The sequence below is a fragment of the Marmota monax genome, unplaced genomic scaffold (genome assembly GCF_021218885.2).
Source record: "Marmota monax isolate L192 unplaced genomic scaffold, Marmota_monax_Labrador192_F-V1.1 WCK01_AAM20220418_F8-fsc00001, whole genome shotgun sequence".
Taxonomy (NCBI): domain Eukaryota; kingdom Metazoa; phylum Chordata; class Mammalia; order Rodentia; family Sciuridae; genus Marmota; species Marmota monax.
In genome coordinates, this window is record NW_026693777.1 from 19,253,345 (window position 1) to 19,272,909 (window position 19,565).

At 35.1% G+C, this 19,565-nt stretch overlaps 1 protein-coding gene across 1 annotated transcript in view; it reads right to left on the bottom strand.

Annotated features, from left to right (window-relative positions):
- Positions 1-10,179: 10,179 nt before the first annotated feature.
- Garin2 (golgi associated RAB2 interactor family member 2) overlaps positions 10,180-19,565 on the bottom strand; it is a 44,747-nt gene continuing 35,361 nt past the window's right edge. The window contains exons 5-6 of the mRNA XM_046461830.2: positions 12,953-12,981; positions 10,180-10,358 (exon numbers count right to left, since the gene is read on the bottom strand). Coding sequence (XP_046317786.1) covers positions 10,225-10,358; positions 12,953-12,981 — 163 coding nt within the window. The 3' untranslated portion in view covers positions 10,180-10,224. The remainder of the gene's footprint in view (positions 10,359-12,952; positions 12,982-19,565) is intronic.

Below are 19,565 nucleotides of genomic sequence, written 5' to 3' on the forward strand. Positions count from 1 at the left end.
AGGACCACTAGAATTGGGTAGATAAAATCAAATAATGCCCAAACCATTATCACAATCTATTATCTGTGCCCACATTCGTGGGTAATAAAAGCTGTATTATCTGCTTTCTTCCCAAACCCTCCCATCCTCATGTAATTTGCCCGCTTCAGTTCTTGCAGAAAATCCTTACCCATTCTTTTCTTATGAGTACTAAAGAAAATACCAAACTCCCATAGCAGGGTTACTTTTCATCCATAGCTAAATATTTTTGATGTGGGACTCTGTCAAAAGATGCCAAAATTTCAAATAAGTTCAAACTTCTATACAGTTGCCCATGTCTTCAAATTTAGTCCTCAGAAAATTTTAATACATTCCTGTGGCATGAGTCTCCCTTTCAGAAGTTTTGTTTCTTTTCCTCTCAGGGAGCCATAGAGACTCTGCACTCCAAATTCTCAATCTGCTTGATGTGTTTGAAGTTATGTCTAAGGTTTCCCCCAAATAAATGAGGGTAATGAGATTCCTTGTTGTTCATTTGTTTTTGAGATAGGGTCTCACAATGTTGCCTATAGTGTGTGCTACTGTACCCAGCAAATGGTGACATTCTTATACCAGTTCAACACATGCATAAATGCATACACACACAATTAAAAAAACTTATTTGATCTATAAGATAGCTCCTATAGTACTTCACTACAAGTCTATTAGGAAATGTATTCCAAGTTAAAATCCCACACTGGGATTTGATTGACAGCAGTGTATACTCATGCTGTCTATTCAGCCATAAAATGTAGGACACACCCCTGCATCCCTGCTACCATGCAGTGCTGGCAGCAGCATTTCTAATAGTGGGGAAAATAAGCACGGTCTCTGCGGCACAGTAGTGGTGACCAAAGAAGAGTGCACTACTAATGTCTTAGACTGTTTATATCCTAGGGCTCTTCTAACTCAAGTACTTTACATTTAAGGAGTGATTTCATATCTAAATCATGAAGATCTACTTCCTGGGAAGGTAACACTTTTCATTCATATGTAACAGCCATGTAATTGGCTTATTAGTCTTTAGCTAAATTTTTCTACAGTACTGACATTATCCAGACCGGTCTATCTAATTTGATAGCTAGATACATGCAACATTAATAGCTGGTGTTTGTATGTATCACTCATTTGTACATTCATATGGAAAAATCTGCATTTTATTTAAAGATTTCCAAAATATTGCTCAAATTTTTGTTTTTAAGTAGAATAAGTAATGAATATATTTCCCTTATAGTAAGTGTTGTCTTAGGAATCATATTTTAAAGCTATAATTGTCTATGTTGGGCAGCACAGGTATTGAGCACAGTTAGTACTGTTCTAAGAAATCAATATTACTCCATGAATTATTTTTATAATAGGTTGATTTGAGAAATATAAGTATAAAAGGAGTACTAGGGGCTGTAGCTGTAGCTCCATGGCAGAGTGCTTGCCTAGCACGTGAGGGGCACTAGGTTAGATCCTTAGCACTACATAAACATTATCTACAACTTAAAAAAAAATTTAAAAAAAAGGAGTACTAGTACAAGATTTTAAAAGCTTAGGTAAATTTAAATGGAGAATGTAATGAAACTTTCTTATGTATTGTTAAAAAGAATAATGAATATTGCAGAAAGTTATGGGATATTTACAAATTTTCTTTGAACATAAAACCTATGTTAAGAAAAATATTCAGTATATTATTAAGATATTATTAAGAACAAGCAGTTTTGTGTGTTATTTTTTAAACCTAATAAAAACTATTTGTCAGTTTTCTGTTATTGGGACAGAATACATGAGAAAAGTGAATTTAATAAAAGGTTTTGGCTTATAGTTTCAGAGGTTTCAATCCATGTTTGCTTGGACCTGTTGCTTTGGACCTGTGATGACAATATATCTTGGTGGGAGCACATGGCAGAGGAGAATGCTCACCTCCTGGTGGCCAGGAAGCAAAGGTCAGAGAGAGGGACGGGCAGAAGTGACTAGGGTCTCAATGTCCCTTTCAAGGGTACTCCTCCAGTAAATTTACTTCCCACTAGGCCTCACATCTTACAGGTTATACTACCTCCTAATAGCATCACAGGCAACTTTCATGATCCAAATTATAGAACTTAAAGGTCCAGTCTATGAATATACGGTATTATCTTTTAAAATGACTTATTGAGGTATAAATTAAATACAATTAAAATCACCCATTTTAAAGTATTTAGTTTAATAAATGTATACACCAGTGTAACCACTACACCAAATAAGAGAATGTTTCCATATCCTTAAAAAGTTCCCCTAAAATACTTTGCAGTCATTACCTTCTACCTCCCTCCCCCTGCAGTCACTGATTTATCTTTATAAGTCAGTTTTTTGTTCTAAATCTTCATACAAATCATATAGTATACTCTTTTGGTATCTAGCTTTTCTTTCACTCAACATGTTTCTAAAATGTACTCAGGTGTTGTAGCATTTATTAGCAATCTGTGGCTAAGGAGTATCACTGTATGAACATACCACAATTTGCTTAATTACTTATCTGTTGATGGCCATTTGGATTGCTTCCAGTTTTTTGCTATTATAAAACTCCTATGACCATTTCTGTGTGAGTCTTGTTATAAATATGTTTTCATTTTTCTTGAGTAAATACTTAGAGGTAGAATTGTTTGGTCATATGTTAAGAATGTCTCAATTTTCTACAAGGGAGCTACTATCTCCAAATTAGAAACTGTTGGTTTATGTATGTTCCTAATTTTAAAATGTCCCCAATGGTAGTGTTTTCTTGTTTTTTTGGAAAGCATCTTCACTACTGATTATGGAGATGGGAAAGACACTTCTTCTACCTTTGGCACAGCAGCAAAAGTAAGAAGAGGAATTCCCTAAGCTGTAAGCCAAGAAAATGAGTAGAGGCTTTTTCTCTTGAGCGATGCCTTTTCAATGGAAATATACCATGAATCACATGTGTAATTTTGTGATAAATTATTTAATCGCTACATTTTTAAACTTTTAAAAGGAAACATGAAATTAATATTTAAATATTTTTATTTAAGCTAATATATAAAAAATTAAATAGTCAATATATAACTTATTATTAATAAGGCATTTTATATTCTTTTTCATACAAAGATTTCAAAAATTTGATGTGCATTTCACATGTAAAGCATATCTCAATTAGATGCTAAATTATCAACCATCAACATGAGAAATGTAGCACCACTGTGCTGGGGATGTGCCTTAGTGTTTGAGCACTTACATAGAATGTGTGGGTTCCATTCCCAGAATGGCAAAATTTCTAAAAAAGTAGTCCTACTAATAATAAAGTTGTGTTTAATTGAAAAATATCCTTTAATTCTTTTATTTTCAAATTTCAATTTAAATTAATTAAAAGGAATCTAAAATTCAATTTCTCAGTCACACTAACCACATTTTAAGTGCTCAACAGCCACATAGGCCTAATGGCTACCATACTGGACTGCAAAGTTCTAGAGGGTTGTATGTGAGACAGAAAAGAGGAAATGAGGTGAGAGAAAGTAGCTTTGCAACTCAGTTCACAGTAGAAATGCAGCGTTATTCGTGTGAAATTTGAGTTAAATAGATTTCTATAGTCTTTTAAGAATCTAACCTCCTTCCTCTCTAATTTAAATGAATGAGTTCTAATGTGAATTGTAAATTTGCTTTTAATTTAGCAATTGCTTGGGATTAAATGCTAACTCTACCATTTTCTATCTGTGTGACCTTGAACACATAACTTCTTAGCTTAATTTTCACCATCTATAAAACAGGGAAAATAATAGTTTTTTTTTTTTTGGATTACTGTGGAGACTGAGATAGTGCATGCAAAGCATGTTGTAGAATGACCAGTGTAGCTTTCAGAAAATAAGAGGTGACTTTAAAAAATTTGAATTATTCTTTGGACAGGGACTGTCTATAGTTTCTTTTCTTTTTTGAATTTTCAATGCTGCAGACAAATCCAGTGCCTGGAATTCTCTCTCTCTCACTCTCTCTTAAAAAAATAATAATTTTTAAAATTGAAAATGACCCTATTGATTACCAGTAAATACCATCTCCAAGATCTCAGCTATAACACAAAGATGGAAAGAACATAGCCCACACGTTCAAAGACAATGCCCAGCTCATTTTCTTATTTGAAAATGAGAAGAATAAAACCATAGCAAATAAGTTTTTCTAACAACCTCAAAGAAAAAAAGCATTATAAAATGAAAACTGAGTTTATAAATAAAAAATTACATAGTTTTTCTTAATTGTTTAGCTCCATTAAAATAGACATCCACAATTAAAATAGTTAAGATTTAAGAAATTAGATTGACATAAATGTGAATTCTTAATGGTTAGTATTGACTTTATTTCCACCACTCAGAAGACACTCTTTGTTTTCCCCTTGCATGGTCTTGTCCTGAGATGAGCTTGTTTAGTTGGGTGGTTTGTATTTACCTGACCAAAAAAAAAAAAAAAGCCAGTTTGTTTAATTCAAAATGTATGAAATACAGAATTTCCATACTTTAAATGCAGAATATTTTTAAAGTTATTACTTTCAAGACTTGAAACTAATACAAGTAAAATAAATCATTTTAAAAAGTAAAATTATATAAATTATATTTATAATACATCTTTATTTATAGTATAAGAATAAAGCTCCTCTGGCAATATTAGATTTTAATTATTTACTTTTAGGGCTGCTCATGAATGTTGAGCAGGCACTCTAATATTAAAATATGAGATTGAAGGAATATCTAAAACCTCTTCAGATTTTAATTTCTTAAAATGTTTGTTTTTTTAGAAGCCATCCCCATTTAGGAATCTGAACATGCAAGAGATTGTTTTTTGTACTTTAAAATTATATAAATGTCACTGAATTATTTGTAAATTTTTTTTTTTATTTTTTCGGCAGACACAACATCTTTGTTTGTATGTGGTGCTGAGGATTGAATCCAGGCCTCATACATGCCAGGCGAGCACCGCTTGAGCCACATCCCCAGCCCCAATTTTGTAAATTTTTTATCTAAGCTGAACTACATCCTAAAATTTGGTCATGAGATTTACATATATCATAATAAGCTCAAATAACTTTCACATTATTTCAGCTGTAACAGATTTTCACATTTTTTATTTATTAAATATATAGTATTTCTTAATAATTAATTAATAATTTTTTGAGCATTAAAAAAATCTATCTTTTTCCATGTATTAGTAATTCAGTTTAAGTATTTATGAGTCACTTTTTAAATTTCAGAAGTCAAAATTTAAGTATGTATATAATTTTTTTTTCATTCTTTTTACTTGTGAATTTCTCTCAATGAGACCCTAATATTTGAAATTTCATTGTTAGAGAATATATCAAAGAAAGAAATCATTGTAAAATATTGAATTATATTTTGAAGATTTCTCTTTTTAAATTCTAAACTATGCTGAGACATGGCCAGACTTGGAATTTTCCCTAGGTGGATATGGAGACCACCCTGTGTGCTATCCCATCACTGTCTACCAGCACAAAACAAGCCAAAGGGAATATTAAAAGCATTCTTTTTTTTGTGGGGAGGGGGATGCTGGGCATTGTTAAGGAGGAAAAGAGATGGCAAAGAATCAGATACAGACTAAAGAAGGTCTCTGCAGCCAAGGGATTATTGTGTATGGAAATTTGGTTTTGAGCCACATTGTTCTCCTTTAAGGTGCATTCCCTCCAGTCCAGAGTATGTATCTTGGCTCTGGTAGCAGAATACAACAGTTACTAATGGCATTATGTAAAAATGTGGATGTGTAACCGATGTGATTCTGCAATCTGTATTTGGGGTAAAAATGGGGGTTCATAACCCACTTGAATCTAATGTATGAAATATGATATGTCAAGAGCTTTGTAATGTTTTGAACAAACAATAAAAAAAAGGAATTAAGCTTATCAAATAAAGAAAAATAAACAGAGTGCTCAAGTGCTAAGCTGCTTTGACAACAAAATGGCAGAAGTCGGGCAGAAGGGTGTGCTCCTCAATTCCATCAGCTGAACAATGACAACGTCTTGCCTGGTTCACCAATCTTTCCAATTCTGTGAACTCAGTTCTTAAACATACCTGCACACATGCAGGCACACAGAGTATTAGCTATAATACGGGAGACAGAGAAAAACAATGCCTCTAAAATTATATTGCTTCCTCTCTCTGCTCCTAGGTTCTTTTTACCATGGCTAAGAGAAATTTTGTTCTTTAGCAACTTACTGCAAAGCTGGTGTTTCAAATTTCAAATGCAGCAGGCCAGGGAAATCCATATAGTTGTATGGGTTATGGATTGTACAAAATTACAGTTTGGTGTGCCCTAAATGATGCAGTATGCAAGCTGCATAACTGTACATGACAGCACTATTGGTGTTCTATAAATATATTTATAATTTGGGTATGAAAGAAAGAGGGGTTTTCCCCCACATTTTTTACTGGTACATTATAATTATAAACAATGGTAGGCTTCATTGTTACATATTCATACATGCACAGGATATAACTATGTATTTTTTATTGGTTCCTTTTAGTTATACATGACAGTAGAATCCACTTTGACATAATTATAAAAGCATGAAATTTACCTTGTTTTAATTCAGTCCCCAATACCTTTCCTACCCCCTTCAATCCCCCCAACCCCTTTTCCCTTCCCTTTATTGATCTCTCTGCCATTTACCCAGTTATTTTTTAAAATTAATTTCTTATGGATGTACACAATGGTGAGATTCACTGTGGTATATTCATACATGTACATAGTAACGTTATGTCAGATTCATTCCACAGTCTTTCTTTTTCCTATACCTCCTCCCTTCCCTTCATTCTCCTTTGTCAAATCCAATGAACTTGTATTTTCCCCTCCCCACCTTGTTGTGTGTTAGCATCCACACATCACAGAAAACATTCTACCTATGGTTTGGGGATTGGCTTATTTCACTTAGCATGATAGTCTCCAGAGCCATCCATTTACAGGCAAATGTCATAAAGTCATTCTTCTTTATGGCTGAGTAATACTCCATTATATATATAACATTTTCTTTATTCATTCATCCATTAAAGGGCACCTAGTTTGGCTACATAGTTTAGCTATTGTTGAATTGTGCTGCTATAAAAATTGATGTGGCTGTATCACTATAGTATTCTGATTTTAAATTTTCTGGATATATACTGAGGAGTGGGATTACTGGGTCAAATAGTGGTTCCATTTCTAGATTTCTGAGGAATCCCCATACTGTTATCCAGAGTGGTTGCACCAGTTTTTAGTCCCACCAACAAGGTATGTTGCTTCTACATCCTCGCTAACATTTATTGTTACTTGTATTCTCGATAATTGCAATTCTGACTAGAGTTAGATGAAATCTCAGTGTAGTTTTAATTTGCATTTATCTAATTGTTAGAGATGTTGAACATTTTTTCATATATTTGTTAACTGTTCATATTTCTTCTTCTGATGGGCTGGGGCTGGGGCTCAGTGGTAGAGTATTTGGCTAACATGCATGAGGCACTGGGTTCAATCTCCAGCACCACATAAAAAAACTAAATAAACATAGTTCTTCTTTTGAGGAGTGTCTGTTGAGTTCTTTTCCCACTGATTTTTTTTTTTTTGGTGTTAAGCTTTTTGTGTATTCTCTGGATATTAATGCCCTATATGAGGTGGGGATGGCAAAGATTTTTCTCTCATTTTGTAGGCTCTCTCTTCATGCTCTTGATTGTTTCCTTTGCTGTGCAGAAGCTTTTTAATTTGATGTTATCCAATTTATTGATTTTTTATTTTACTTCTTGCACTTTAGGAGTCTTATTAAGGAAGTCAGTTCCTGAGTCAGTATGTTGGAGTGTTGGGCCTACATTTTCTTCTAGCAGGTACAGGATTTCTGGTCTAATACATAGGTCTTTGGTTCACTTTGAGTTTTGTGTAGGGTGAGAGATAGGGGTGAAATTTCATTCTACTGCATGTGGATTCCCAGTTTTCCCAGCACTATTAATTAAATAGGCTATTTTTTCTTTAATGTATATTTATGGTGTCTTTGTCAAGTAGGAGATAACTATTTATGTGGGTTTGTCTCTGTGTCCTCTATTCTGTTCCATTGGTCTTCATGCCTGTTTTGGTGCCAATAACATGCTGTTTTTGTTACTGTCGCTCTTTAGTACAATTTAAGGTCTGGTATTGTGATGCCTCCTGCTTCGCTTTTTTTGCTAAGGATTGCTTTGACTATTCTGGGACTCTTAATTTCCTATATGAATTTCATGACTGCTTTTTCTATATGAAGAACGTCATTGGAAGTTTGATGGGAATTGCACTGAATCTATATAGCGCTTTTGGAAGTATGACCATTTATAACAATATTATTTGATCAATATCATTCTCTAGTATTTCCCCTTTCTCTCTACTCCTTCTCCCCTGGTCCTTTCCTCTATACTACTGGTCTACCTTCTATTTTCATGAGACCTTGCCCTCTTTTTTTTAATATTTATTTTTTAGTTTTAGGTGGACACAATATTTTATTTTTTATTTTTGTGGTACTGAGGATTGAGCCCAGTGCCTCATGCATGCTAGGCAAGCACTCTATCACTGAGCCACAACTCCAGCCCCCCATTTCTATTAAATGAAGAAGCCTTTAAAAAAAAGATTGGGAAAGAGCATGAGGAAGCAAAGAAGTGTAGGTGTGTAAATGAGAAGAATCATTATAGCAGTAGCAGGCAATTCTCTTCCAGTGTGTCTCACCAAAGCTCCCCCTTTTCTTCCTCAGGCTGATATTACCTTTTGACCCATGATGGATTCTAAGACAGAAACCATTAAAAACCCCTCAACATTGTATTCTACCTCTTTTGTAAGATTCACTTTTTTTCACCACTACTATTAAAAGATTCCATTTATTAATAGCTTTTTCTGAAAGCATCATATCTATCATTTGAATCTATAGAAACTCATAATTTTAAAAAGTTACTTACCTTTAGTTTTCTTACACATTTTTTTGGGTCAACTTTGCCTCTTTCTGTTTTACTCTCCTTTCCTCACATCTATTCCCCTGAGAAAGGGGGAGACAGGTAAGGCACAGGGTTGAGGAAATTAGAAGTGGATTTGATATGAGAGGATAGAGGTGGAGGGAAAATGGGTAAAAAAGTGGGGGAAAGTGGAAGAGATCATTAGAGAAGAAGTGAGAAAGAAAAAGGCCAAAAGCAGGAGAGAAAAAGGCACAGAAGGAGAAAGAACTTAATTTGGGTCTTAAATTCAAATTATGTTCTAACCACCTCACCTCATCAAAAATGCCTTAATTCTTTCCAGTGGTGTTCACTGTTAGATTTCACAAACCTGTTTCCTTTTAGGGGCATCCTTCCCTTTTTATTTTTAGCCCAGACTTCATAAACAGGGAATGAACCTGACTGTTTAGGATTCCAAGGAATATGATTTGTAGTATTTAAGAGGAAAGTAGAAAAGAGATAGGAGTGGGAAGGAACTCTCAATATGTCATAAGTGTTTTTCCTCTCTGTTAGAGTCTGTAAACAAGTTAGGATGGCTCCTGGCATTTTGCCAGAGAAATGTTAGAGTCTGTAAACAAGTCTGGATGGTGCCTGGCAAAATGCCAGAGGGAGTGGTTTGTGAAGTAACACCAGGGAGCCATTAAGTGTGGAGATTCCTTATCTAGTTTATGCTAATTAGATAAGCTGTGTGGAATGTATAAATACTGCTCCTGTCCTGCAATAAACGGCTTCCACTCCTGCTGTATCAATCTACACAAGTTGTTCGTCACCCCCCAGTTATTTTGCTGCAGCCGGACTGCGGCACCTCTCTATATACTTTGTCTCATTTCTTTCCATCTTGGAAAAATACCATGGAAGCACAGATAAGCCTATCATTTGGGCTCACTGTAAAGAAATCAGAAAAGCTAACAAGAATAAAGATTAGAAAAACAAGAAATTAAAAGTTAAGAAAGGAGAGAGATGGACTTAGATCCAGAGAGACAAGTTTAGCTTGGGACCTATCATGTAGGTACATAGGCATGTCATAAAAATGGTGTATTGGAAGTATCATTTTACCCAAAAATCTCATGCTGCAGAGATTAAAAGTAAAATTCTCTCAAACTGCTGAGTGGTGTGAGAGATCATTGTCCCTAACTAGCATTGAATGCCAATCAGAAATTTACTATTTTGGGGAGAAATTATTATTCTGGTTTCTAGCTAAAATAGAAATTGGAATTACAGACTCATTTTTAGTCTACACTTAGACTAAATTTAATGGAAAAAAATATTAAGATTTGGCTTTTGCAGGAAATAAAGTAGTGTTAAGGGTAAGAGTGTATGAATGGGGAAAAATGAATAAGAGGAGGGTGAAAAGGGGGAAAGAAATACTAATCAGGGGGAAAACTGAAAAACTATACAAGCCTAAGGAAAAAATGGGAAGATTGGGAGAGAGAAATAGAAAGAAATGAAAAAGTACATGAAAGAAAACAAACATGGAAAATAGTTAATACTTTGTGGAAAACTGTGTTGCCAATTTTGTATATTGTACTATCCTTGTTATTTAACAAACTCAAAGTGAACTTTGCTACTGCTCATTCATTGTATTTTTGCTTAGCTCCTGATTTCCAGAGCCCCATTTTAAGCTGCCTGCTAGATTTTAAAAGATGGGCCACCAAGACCACAAACATTTCAGCTTAAAATATTATATATTATAACTGCCTCAAAGGCCTTGAGACTACTCATGCCCTCCTCATCCCAGCCCCTGAACCACATGCACGCACATTTTATGGTTAGAGAAACGAGGGTCAGAAAAATTAAATGTTCACGTAACAGAGGAGATACAGTTAGATCTAAACCTGGGGCTTTTGATCCTAACTTCAGTGTTCAGTAGCTGATTTCTTCATCCTTTCCAACCTTCCGCTAATTCCTTTCCACACCTCATTTTATGGACTTACTCCTCCTCATCATGTAGTCTCCCAAACCATCATCCTCAGTATTTTTTTCTTGTTCTCACAGGCAGGCTGTGAGTAGCTTGTTGACCGTGTATTTTTGTCCTTAATTTCATTCTGACAGCTCCTTACATGGTTCAAGACTTTGTCACCCTTCACCTGGACTATTATAATAGCTTCCTAACTGGTCTCTACTTCTGGGCCTCCTCTGTCTTTTATTACAGTCAGCATATCGTCCTAAACATGACACCAGTTTTGTCATTTTCCTATATTTTAGCAGCTCCTCTTTAGCTACCTAACAGTTGTATACAAGTTTCTCAGCAAATATTATATATCTGGCTCCTGCCTTGCTTTCCAACTGCATGTCTCACTACTCCTAAATGGAACTGAACTGCCTTGTACTCTCCTATTGTTTTGATGTAGCTCACATCATTCTCTATCCAGGGTATCCTCATTTCTCCTTTCCTAACTCAAAACTGCTTCCTTTACAGTTTTGCATGATTTCTTCTCCTGAGCTAAAAATATTCTCCACTTTCAAAGTAGAGAATAATAACATTCTGAATTATGTTATTTGTACATGTTATAAGGCCAGGTAACCTGTCCTGTTATTTTTTAATCTCTCCCAGAGCCTACACCAAAGACTCTTCCTGCCTCATATGTAATATAGTCAGGCACCAAATGCTTGTTCAATTGAACAAAATTGAGTTTGTGGAAGAAGAGAATGAAAAAATTAGTCACATACAGAATAAAGTATCAAAGCCCTATGTTAATTTTAAATTTCCAAAGTCAAATAAATGAATGCCTCAGAATGTATGTAAAATGTACTAATTATATAAAAATGTTGTTTATAAAACTGCCAAGTAAAATATTTGCCTGTACTAGACATCTCTGAAGTTTCTAAAAATTATCTTGATTTCTTTACAAAATACAATTTGTAGTAGAAATTGACAGATGAAAATTCTATAAACCGCAAAGGAAATTTTGTATTTTTCTTATAAATGTCAGTAGCATTTTCCTACCATGTTCTCAGGTTCAAACCTATAATTGGAACATAGGCCTCATATTACCATGATGTTATCCAGTACTTTTGGACACTAATACCCAAAAGGAAAGCCTATAATCATTTTTTCTTTATTTTTTTTTTGTAGGACTCATAAATGTGACTACAAATGCTTTCAAAGTATTCAAGCTTTTTGAAATATCTTTTTTTTCTCTCTCCACTTAAGCCAAGTTAAATGTTACTGTTTCTTGTACAATATTTGTATGTGTGTGTGGTACTGGGGATTGAACCCAGAAGTATTCTGAGCTATACCTCCCCTTTTATTTAATCTTTTTATTTTGAGGCAGAGTCTCACTAGGTTGCTTAGGGCCTTGCCAAATTGCCCAGGCTGGCCTTGAACTTGTGATCTTCCTGCCTCAGACTCTAATGTGGCTGGGATTATAGCCACTCACTACAGTACCTGGCCCTATACTACTATTTTATATGCATAACTTAAGCTGAGGCCTGTTCCATCTCCCTAGTTAAAAAGAAACTTGGAAGTGGGTCAGTAGCCAGCAAATGGAGGGATACCCATGTATGTCCATAAGACAACCTTCATGTCATAAGTTTGTTATTCCAAGTTATCTTATTAGACAATGGATTTTATAAAGAAGAAACTGCTTCTCCCCAGAAAATGAAATAGTATCACCTAACAGTGAGTGAGAGACTAAAGATATAAGCAGGAAGAAACGAGGAGCTAAATGATTTACCAAAAATTTAGTTGTGCACAATCCCCCTTTATAGTTTGGATTCTTCCTGCTGAGCTAGTCTTGGATTAGTTCATGCCTGATGGGTTATTAAATTCAGGTAATTGGAAAACCAAATGCTACCAGCACAGAAAAAGAAATGGGAAGCAATGCCTGGCCACTTGAAAAATAGTCTGAGGATAGGCTTTGAGGAAGAATTTCTAAATGTAGGGCTCTCAGAATGGATTCTTTTCCTCTTAACTACTCTACTATTCAAGAACCAGAGGCAACTCCCAGACACCAAACATCACAATGAAATATGTGACGGAATTTGTTCCATACCTGAAGGATGTGAATGAGTTCTCATGCTCCTGTAAAAATAAACAGCACATTTCAAAAGTTTTCCATCATAACCACAACTATTTAGAAAAGAATTATTAAGTATGAGATAACTAGTCATTCTCTAAATGCTTTGTGGGTAGTAATGAACCATGTTTGGCAAGCTGAGGCTGTTATTGATTACAATATTAGATAAAATTATTTATTTACCGATTATCCAACCTGTAAAAGCTATAAAAGCAAATTTTATGTAATAACATATAATCTTTTTTATTGCATTTCTTTCCAGTCACTCAGTGAGGTTGCTGGCATCCCTAGTCCTGCTGCCTGTTAGTCCTTCCTTCTGGGCAGAGACAGATTCTAATTGCTGCTACTCAGGAGAGTAAATAAATAAATCAGTTTTATTGGTAATATAAGGTCTCATAGAGACCTTGGAGTAACTTCTGGATTGGATGGTTTTGAGAAGTCACCAATCTGCTAGCTTCTTCACCAACCTCTTGCTAGGGGTAACAACAATTGGGAATCTTGTAGGCAAAGAACATACCTTTATGTATACTTATTAACATTTCTTGTGGCTTATTGGATTAAACAGGAAATTAGTGGTCAGTTTTTCAGATAATTTAACTTTCAGAAATGTCTTTGGATAAAGAAACTTCTTTTTCAGTACCCCTGATTTATTAAAAAAAAAGTAGCAATAGTTAAAATACTTATTTTCTTAACTTCATTGGCATGCTAAAATATAAACCCAAGTCATTTAATTTTCTTTTCTTTCCCCCTTGGATTTTTTTTATTAGAATTTTATGGTTATAGAAGTCATTTAACTTTCAACATATTCTTGCTTATTTGCCAGATTGTCAATAAATATTTTTGACACATGCTGCTTGAGTAAAACACAGAGTTTAGAAAAGTTCCCTAATTATGATCCACTTTAAGGAGTCAGGCAAATACATCCAGTTCAAGTTCTAAAATTAGTCTTTCAGGAAGTAAATTTAAAATAGTAATTTTCTGAAAGATTCAAGATGGCAGACTAGAGGAAGGCTACATTCCTAGTTGCTCCATGGCTCAGGATTCAAGAAGCAGGAGTATTGTACTTCTGTGCAAGGTGGGTAAAGTAGGGATTTCACTGAAACTCATATTGAACAGACAGGGTGTCTTAGAGATTCAGAAATTTGGGTACATTAAACAAAGAAAGACTACATTGGAGCCAAGCTGTTTGTGACAGCAGTGGAAGTGGCATTGGTTCAGCACAGAAGGAAAGGGAACAGAGAGAAACACAATGGACAAATTTAGTTTGGAAAAACCTGAGATCAGAAAAGCAGCCTGCCCTTAGCTGATGCAGAGGCTGTACTGTGCACTGGTGCTTGAAAAGTGGCCTGTGTTTCCCAGCTGGGCATTCAGAGCTGAGGTGGGAGCTATCCTGAGGCAGCCATGCTGCAGCTGCTGCTGGGGAGCTGGCAGATCTGAGTAAACATGGTTACACTGTCTTAGCAAGCTCCTTCCACCTTCTGTATAGCCTAGGGTGTACTTAGCAGAATGGGAGCAAAACAGGCCCAGAGAATATTTTACCCAGGGGGATGCAAGTTGGAAAAGTGAAGGGGAGCCCAACTCACTTCCCCTTTGAGTCTGGTGGCTCACATGACTAGCTGAAGTGGTCAGGAATCTGAATGGGCAGGTATGAATATACTCACAAACTAAGCCTGGGAAGCCTGGAAAGACTGTGTTTGTGGCCAGAAGAGTAGGTGAAGGATTGGCTCCTTTAACCCATAAGAAGAATTTTTGAGAGGCTCCTGAGATGCACACTCCCTGCAGAGATAATTGCCAGGCCCTAGGGGTATGTTGATCTAATCTCTCCAAAGCCGAAACCACCCAGCAAAGCCACTGAGGCCTGATTAGATCTAAGCCTCACCTGCTGGAACTCCACTCAAAACTCTGCAGCAGCAACCCCCAGCCCTGGAGTGCATTGACCTGGTCTGTGTCATAAAACTCCAACTGACAGTACTTCCCTTCCCATTCTATCTCATAGCAGGGAGAAGAGAAGCTGAGAATTATTTGAACCAGTTTCATTCTTAGGCTATTCCAACTGGTAGTTTGGTGAACAACACAAAAAGAGGAAAGGGTTAACAACCCCCAGCCCTTGCTCTCATTTACAGTACGTAGCCAAAAGAAATGAAAAGAAAGACAGTTGGGCATAGATAGTGTCCATCTATTCTCATTGACTATTTTGATCACCTCAATGGAAATAATTCCTTAATTTCTCACTAAAATTTTGTTTTGCTTTGTTTTTGGTTTTGTGTGCATTTGCTATGCTGATTGGTTCATGTACATGTATACATATTTGTTTCTTTTTTTCTCATTTGTAGCATTTTAAAAATATAGTTATTTTTCCTTATCTTGTCTTTTGAGGGTTAGGGATTTTGATTAGTATATTTTTGTTTTATTTTATATTGTTTTTCATTTGTAAATTTCTCTTTCTCTCTTCTGCTAACAGCCAAATTCTATTGTTCTCTCCTTTATACCTCTCTTTACTATGTTATTTCTATTTCTTCTTCTCCTTCCTTACAACCATCACATATTATATCTTTTCTGCATTCTCCTTGTTCACTTTTTGAAATTATGAACTTTTCCCTACCTTTCTATCACATTTTCTTTTATCTTAATTAACTGCATTCTTACAGTCTTTTAGCACTAATTGACTTATATAACCGCTGTCCCCACCATTAATACTGATGCAATTATTACTGCTGTGGATGACATAGTTGACACTTGTTGTTTGTTTTAATGCCAGATATAGTTAATAGTTACTTATTGGTTTTGCTGTTGGAAATTTCTGACCCTACAATTTCTGGGTTTTTTTTTTTTTTTGCAATTAACATTGTAGATGTCATAGTAGGAACCAAGAACTTAGTTTAATGCTTTGTGTTGGTTGTTATTGTTATTTGTTGGTTGTTATTGCTATTGTTTGTTTACCCTTATTCTGTGAAGTGCTGGGAACCTACAGTTCATTAGGTAGAAACTTTGCTGCTGAACTAAACTTTACAAAAGACACAGTGCACCTTGCTCCACACACAAATTAATGGCATTCAAGCTTCCACTATACTTTAATAAAAGAAATAGATAAAAACTCAAGCTAATGACCAGGCCCCCGGAAACAACTAGGGGTAGGACCCCAGGTAATACCTATGGATATCCATTGCTATAGCAAAAACAGAGAGAAATAACACAAAAGCTGTTGAACACCTACAAGGGGTCTCAATCCAGATCACTCTAGGACATTTTAGCAAGTGAAGACTGTGCTGTACAAAGAATGGAAGAGAAATTCCTTTTAACAAAGGCATAAAACCTACCATATAAATTTAAGAAATATGAAAAAACAAGCTAGCACAATGCCTCCTAAAGTTCAAATATACCAGCAAATAACCCCAAAGTATTGAAGTGGATTAAATATCAGATAAGGAATTCAAAAGAATCATTATAAAAATGATCAATAAATTCCAAGAGAACACAGAAAAATAACTGAATGAATTAATGAATTAAGTATAGAATATGAATGAGAAATTCAATAAGGAGATAGAAATAGTGAAAAAGAACCAAAAAGAAGTCTTGGAAATGAACGATACAGTAAATCAAATAAAATGTCTGGTTGAAAGTCTCTGATAGAGTAGACCATGCTGAAGACAGAATCTCAGAGCTGGAAGACAAAGTGGTTATCCTTGTATATTCAGGCAGTACTAAAGGGAAAAAAGTAATCAGGATCAGAATATAAAAGAAATCTGGGACAACATGAAGAGACCAAATTTAAGAATTACTGGAATTAAGGAGGGCCGTGAGATACAGGCTAATGGAATGAGTAAACTCTCCAGGGAAATAACAGAAAAATTTCCAAACCTTGAGAATAAGATAGACATCCAGATACAGGAGGCATTCAGAACCCCAAGTAGACAAGACCAAAAAAGAACCTCTCCATGACACATTATAATTAAAATGCCTAACATACAAAGAAGGATAGAATTTTAGCCTCAAGAGAAAAACATCAAATCACATTTAGAGGCAAGCCAATAAGAATCATTTCTGATTTCTCTGCACAAATTGTACAAGCTAGGAGGGCTTGGAACAATATATTCCAAGTCCTGAAAGAAAATAACCCTCAACACCAAGAATGCTATATCCAGCAAAAGTATCATTCAAAATTCTTCAATATTTCAATTGAAATAAAAACCTTCCATGGTAAGTCAAAACTAAAAGAATTCATGACTACTAAACAAGCACTATAGAACTTACTTAAATACCACACATAGAAGAAATAAAAAACAAACCTCAGAGCTCACTAAAGAACAAATCTAATTTGAAGAGTAGCTAAGCTAATGATAAACAGGACCAAATTAAACATAATACTGATGCAATACGATAAATAAATCAAATGGCAGTAATTAATAAATATTTCTCTATAATAACATTGGATGTAAGTGGCTTCATCTCTCCAATAAAAAGATGTAGGCTGACAGAATGAATTAATAAAACAAGATCAAACTATATGCTGTTTGCAAGAGATGCACCTTAAAGGCAAAGACAGCTACAGGCTGAAAGTAAAAGAATGAAAATTGATATATAATGCAAAAGGAGCCTCCAAACAAGCAGGATTAGCTACTCTCATATCTGACAAAGATTTTATACCAAAATTAATCAGAAGAGACAAAGAGGGTCACTTCATATTGGTAAAGGGAACAATCAAGGAGGTATAACAGGGCTGAGGATATAGAGTTGGTAGAGTGCTTGCCTTGCATGCTTAGGCTCAGGGTTCAATCCCCAACACTACCAAAAAAAAAAAAAGAAGAAGATATAACAATAATGATTTTTTTTTTTGCCCAAAATGTGTGTATAACTTATTACATAAGATATACTACCCAAATTGAAGTCCTGGATAGACCCCAGTATATAATACTTTGCGATTTCAACACACTTCTCTCACCATTAGGTAGGTCATACAGACATAAACTTAGTAAAGACTCATTGGACCTGAAAAATATTATAAATCAAATAAACCTAACAGGCATTGATAGAATATTTCATCCAACAACAGCTGAATACACTTTCTTCTCAGAGGCTCATGGAAACTTCCCCAAAATAGACCTTAAGAGTTGCCACCAAACAACTCTTAGCAAATACAAAATATTGACATAATTCCTTCTCTCTCTCTCTCTGGTACTGGGAGTGAATCAGGTGTACTCAACCACTGAGTCATATCCCTAGCCCTATTTTGTATTTTATTTAGAGACAGAGTCTCACTGAGTTGCTTAGTACTTCGCCGTTGCTTAGGATGGCTCTGAACTGAAGATTCTCCTGTTTCAGCCTCCCAAGCTTCTTCTCTATTATTAGATCATAATGGAATGAAATTAGAAATCAACATAACCAAATCCTGCAGAAACTATAAAAACACATGAAGATTGAACAATACTCTTTTGAATAATTTAATGGATGATAGAAGAAATTGATGGACAAATTAAAAAATTCTTAAGACTCAAATGAGAATGGTGGTATAATATACCAGAACCTCTGGGGCATTGTAAAGGCAGTTCTAAGAGGAAAGTATATAGCTATGAGTGCCTACATAAGAAAATCAGAAAGATCCCCAATAAACAACCTAATGGGACACCTCAAGGCCCTTGAAAAAGAACAAATTAATTCCAAAACCAGGAGAAGGGAGGAAATAGTTAACATCAGTCCCCAAATCAATGTACTTGAGAATAAAAAACAATACAAAGGATTGATGAAATAAAGAGTTCATTGTTTGAAAAGGTAAATAAGATTTATAATCCCTTAGCCAAACTAACCAAAGGAAAAAAGGAGGAAAAACCAAATTAATAAAATTAGAGATGAAAAAGAAGAAATCACCATAGACATCTCGGAAACCCAGGAGATCATTAGGAACTATTTTGAAAACGTATATTCCAATAAATTGGAAAATGTAAAAGAAATGAAGACATTTTTGACACATACAATGTGCCAAAATTGAATCAAGAAGACACAGAAAACAAAGATCAATGACATGTAATGAGATAGAAGCAGTAATAAAAAGTCTTCTGACAAAAAAAAAAAAAAAAAAAAAAGCCTAGGACCAGTTGAATTCTACCTGACTTTCAAAGATGAGCTAATTAATATCACACTCGTTAAACTATTCCATGAAACAGAAAGAGATGGAATATTTACAAATTCATTCTACGAAGCCAATATCATGCTTATACCCCAAACCAGAGAAGGATACCTCAAGGAAAGAAAACTACAGACCAACATTCCTGCTGAACTTAGATGCAAAAATAATTAATAAGATATTAGCAAATTATGTTCAATTGAAAGGTTAATAATCATGAGAACTGTTTGCTAATCTTGTTCCAAGAATGTGCTGTCCCCAGCTGCCAAACTGCAGAATGTATTCCCTCACCCGGTTGCAGGCAAACCGCCCACTCGCCCTGACCCGTCAATGAACTTCCCTCCCTGCCCTCTCCAAGGAAAGTATATAAGCTCTGCTTAAGCTGTTCTCAGGGCTCTTTGCTCTATTCAAGTGAGCTCTGAGCCCCAGCATGCTGGACCCCAATAAACCCTTTGCTGTTGCATGAGACAG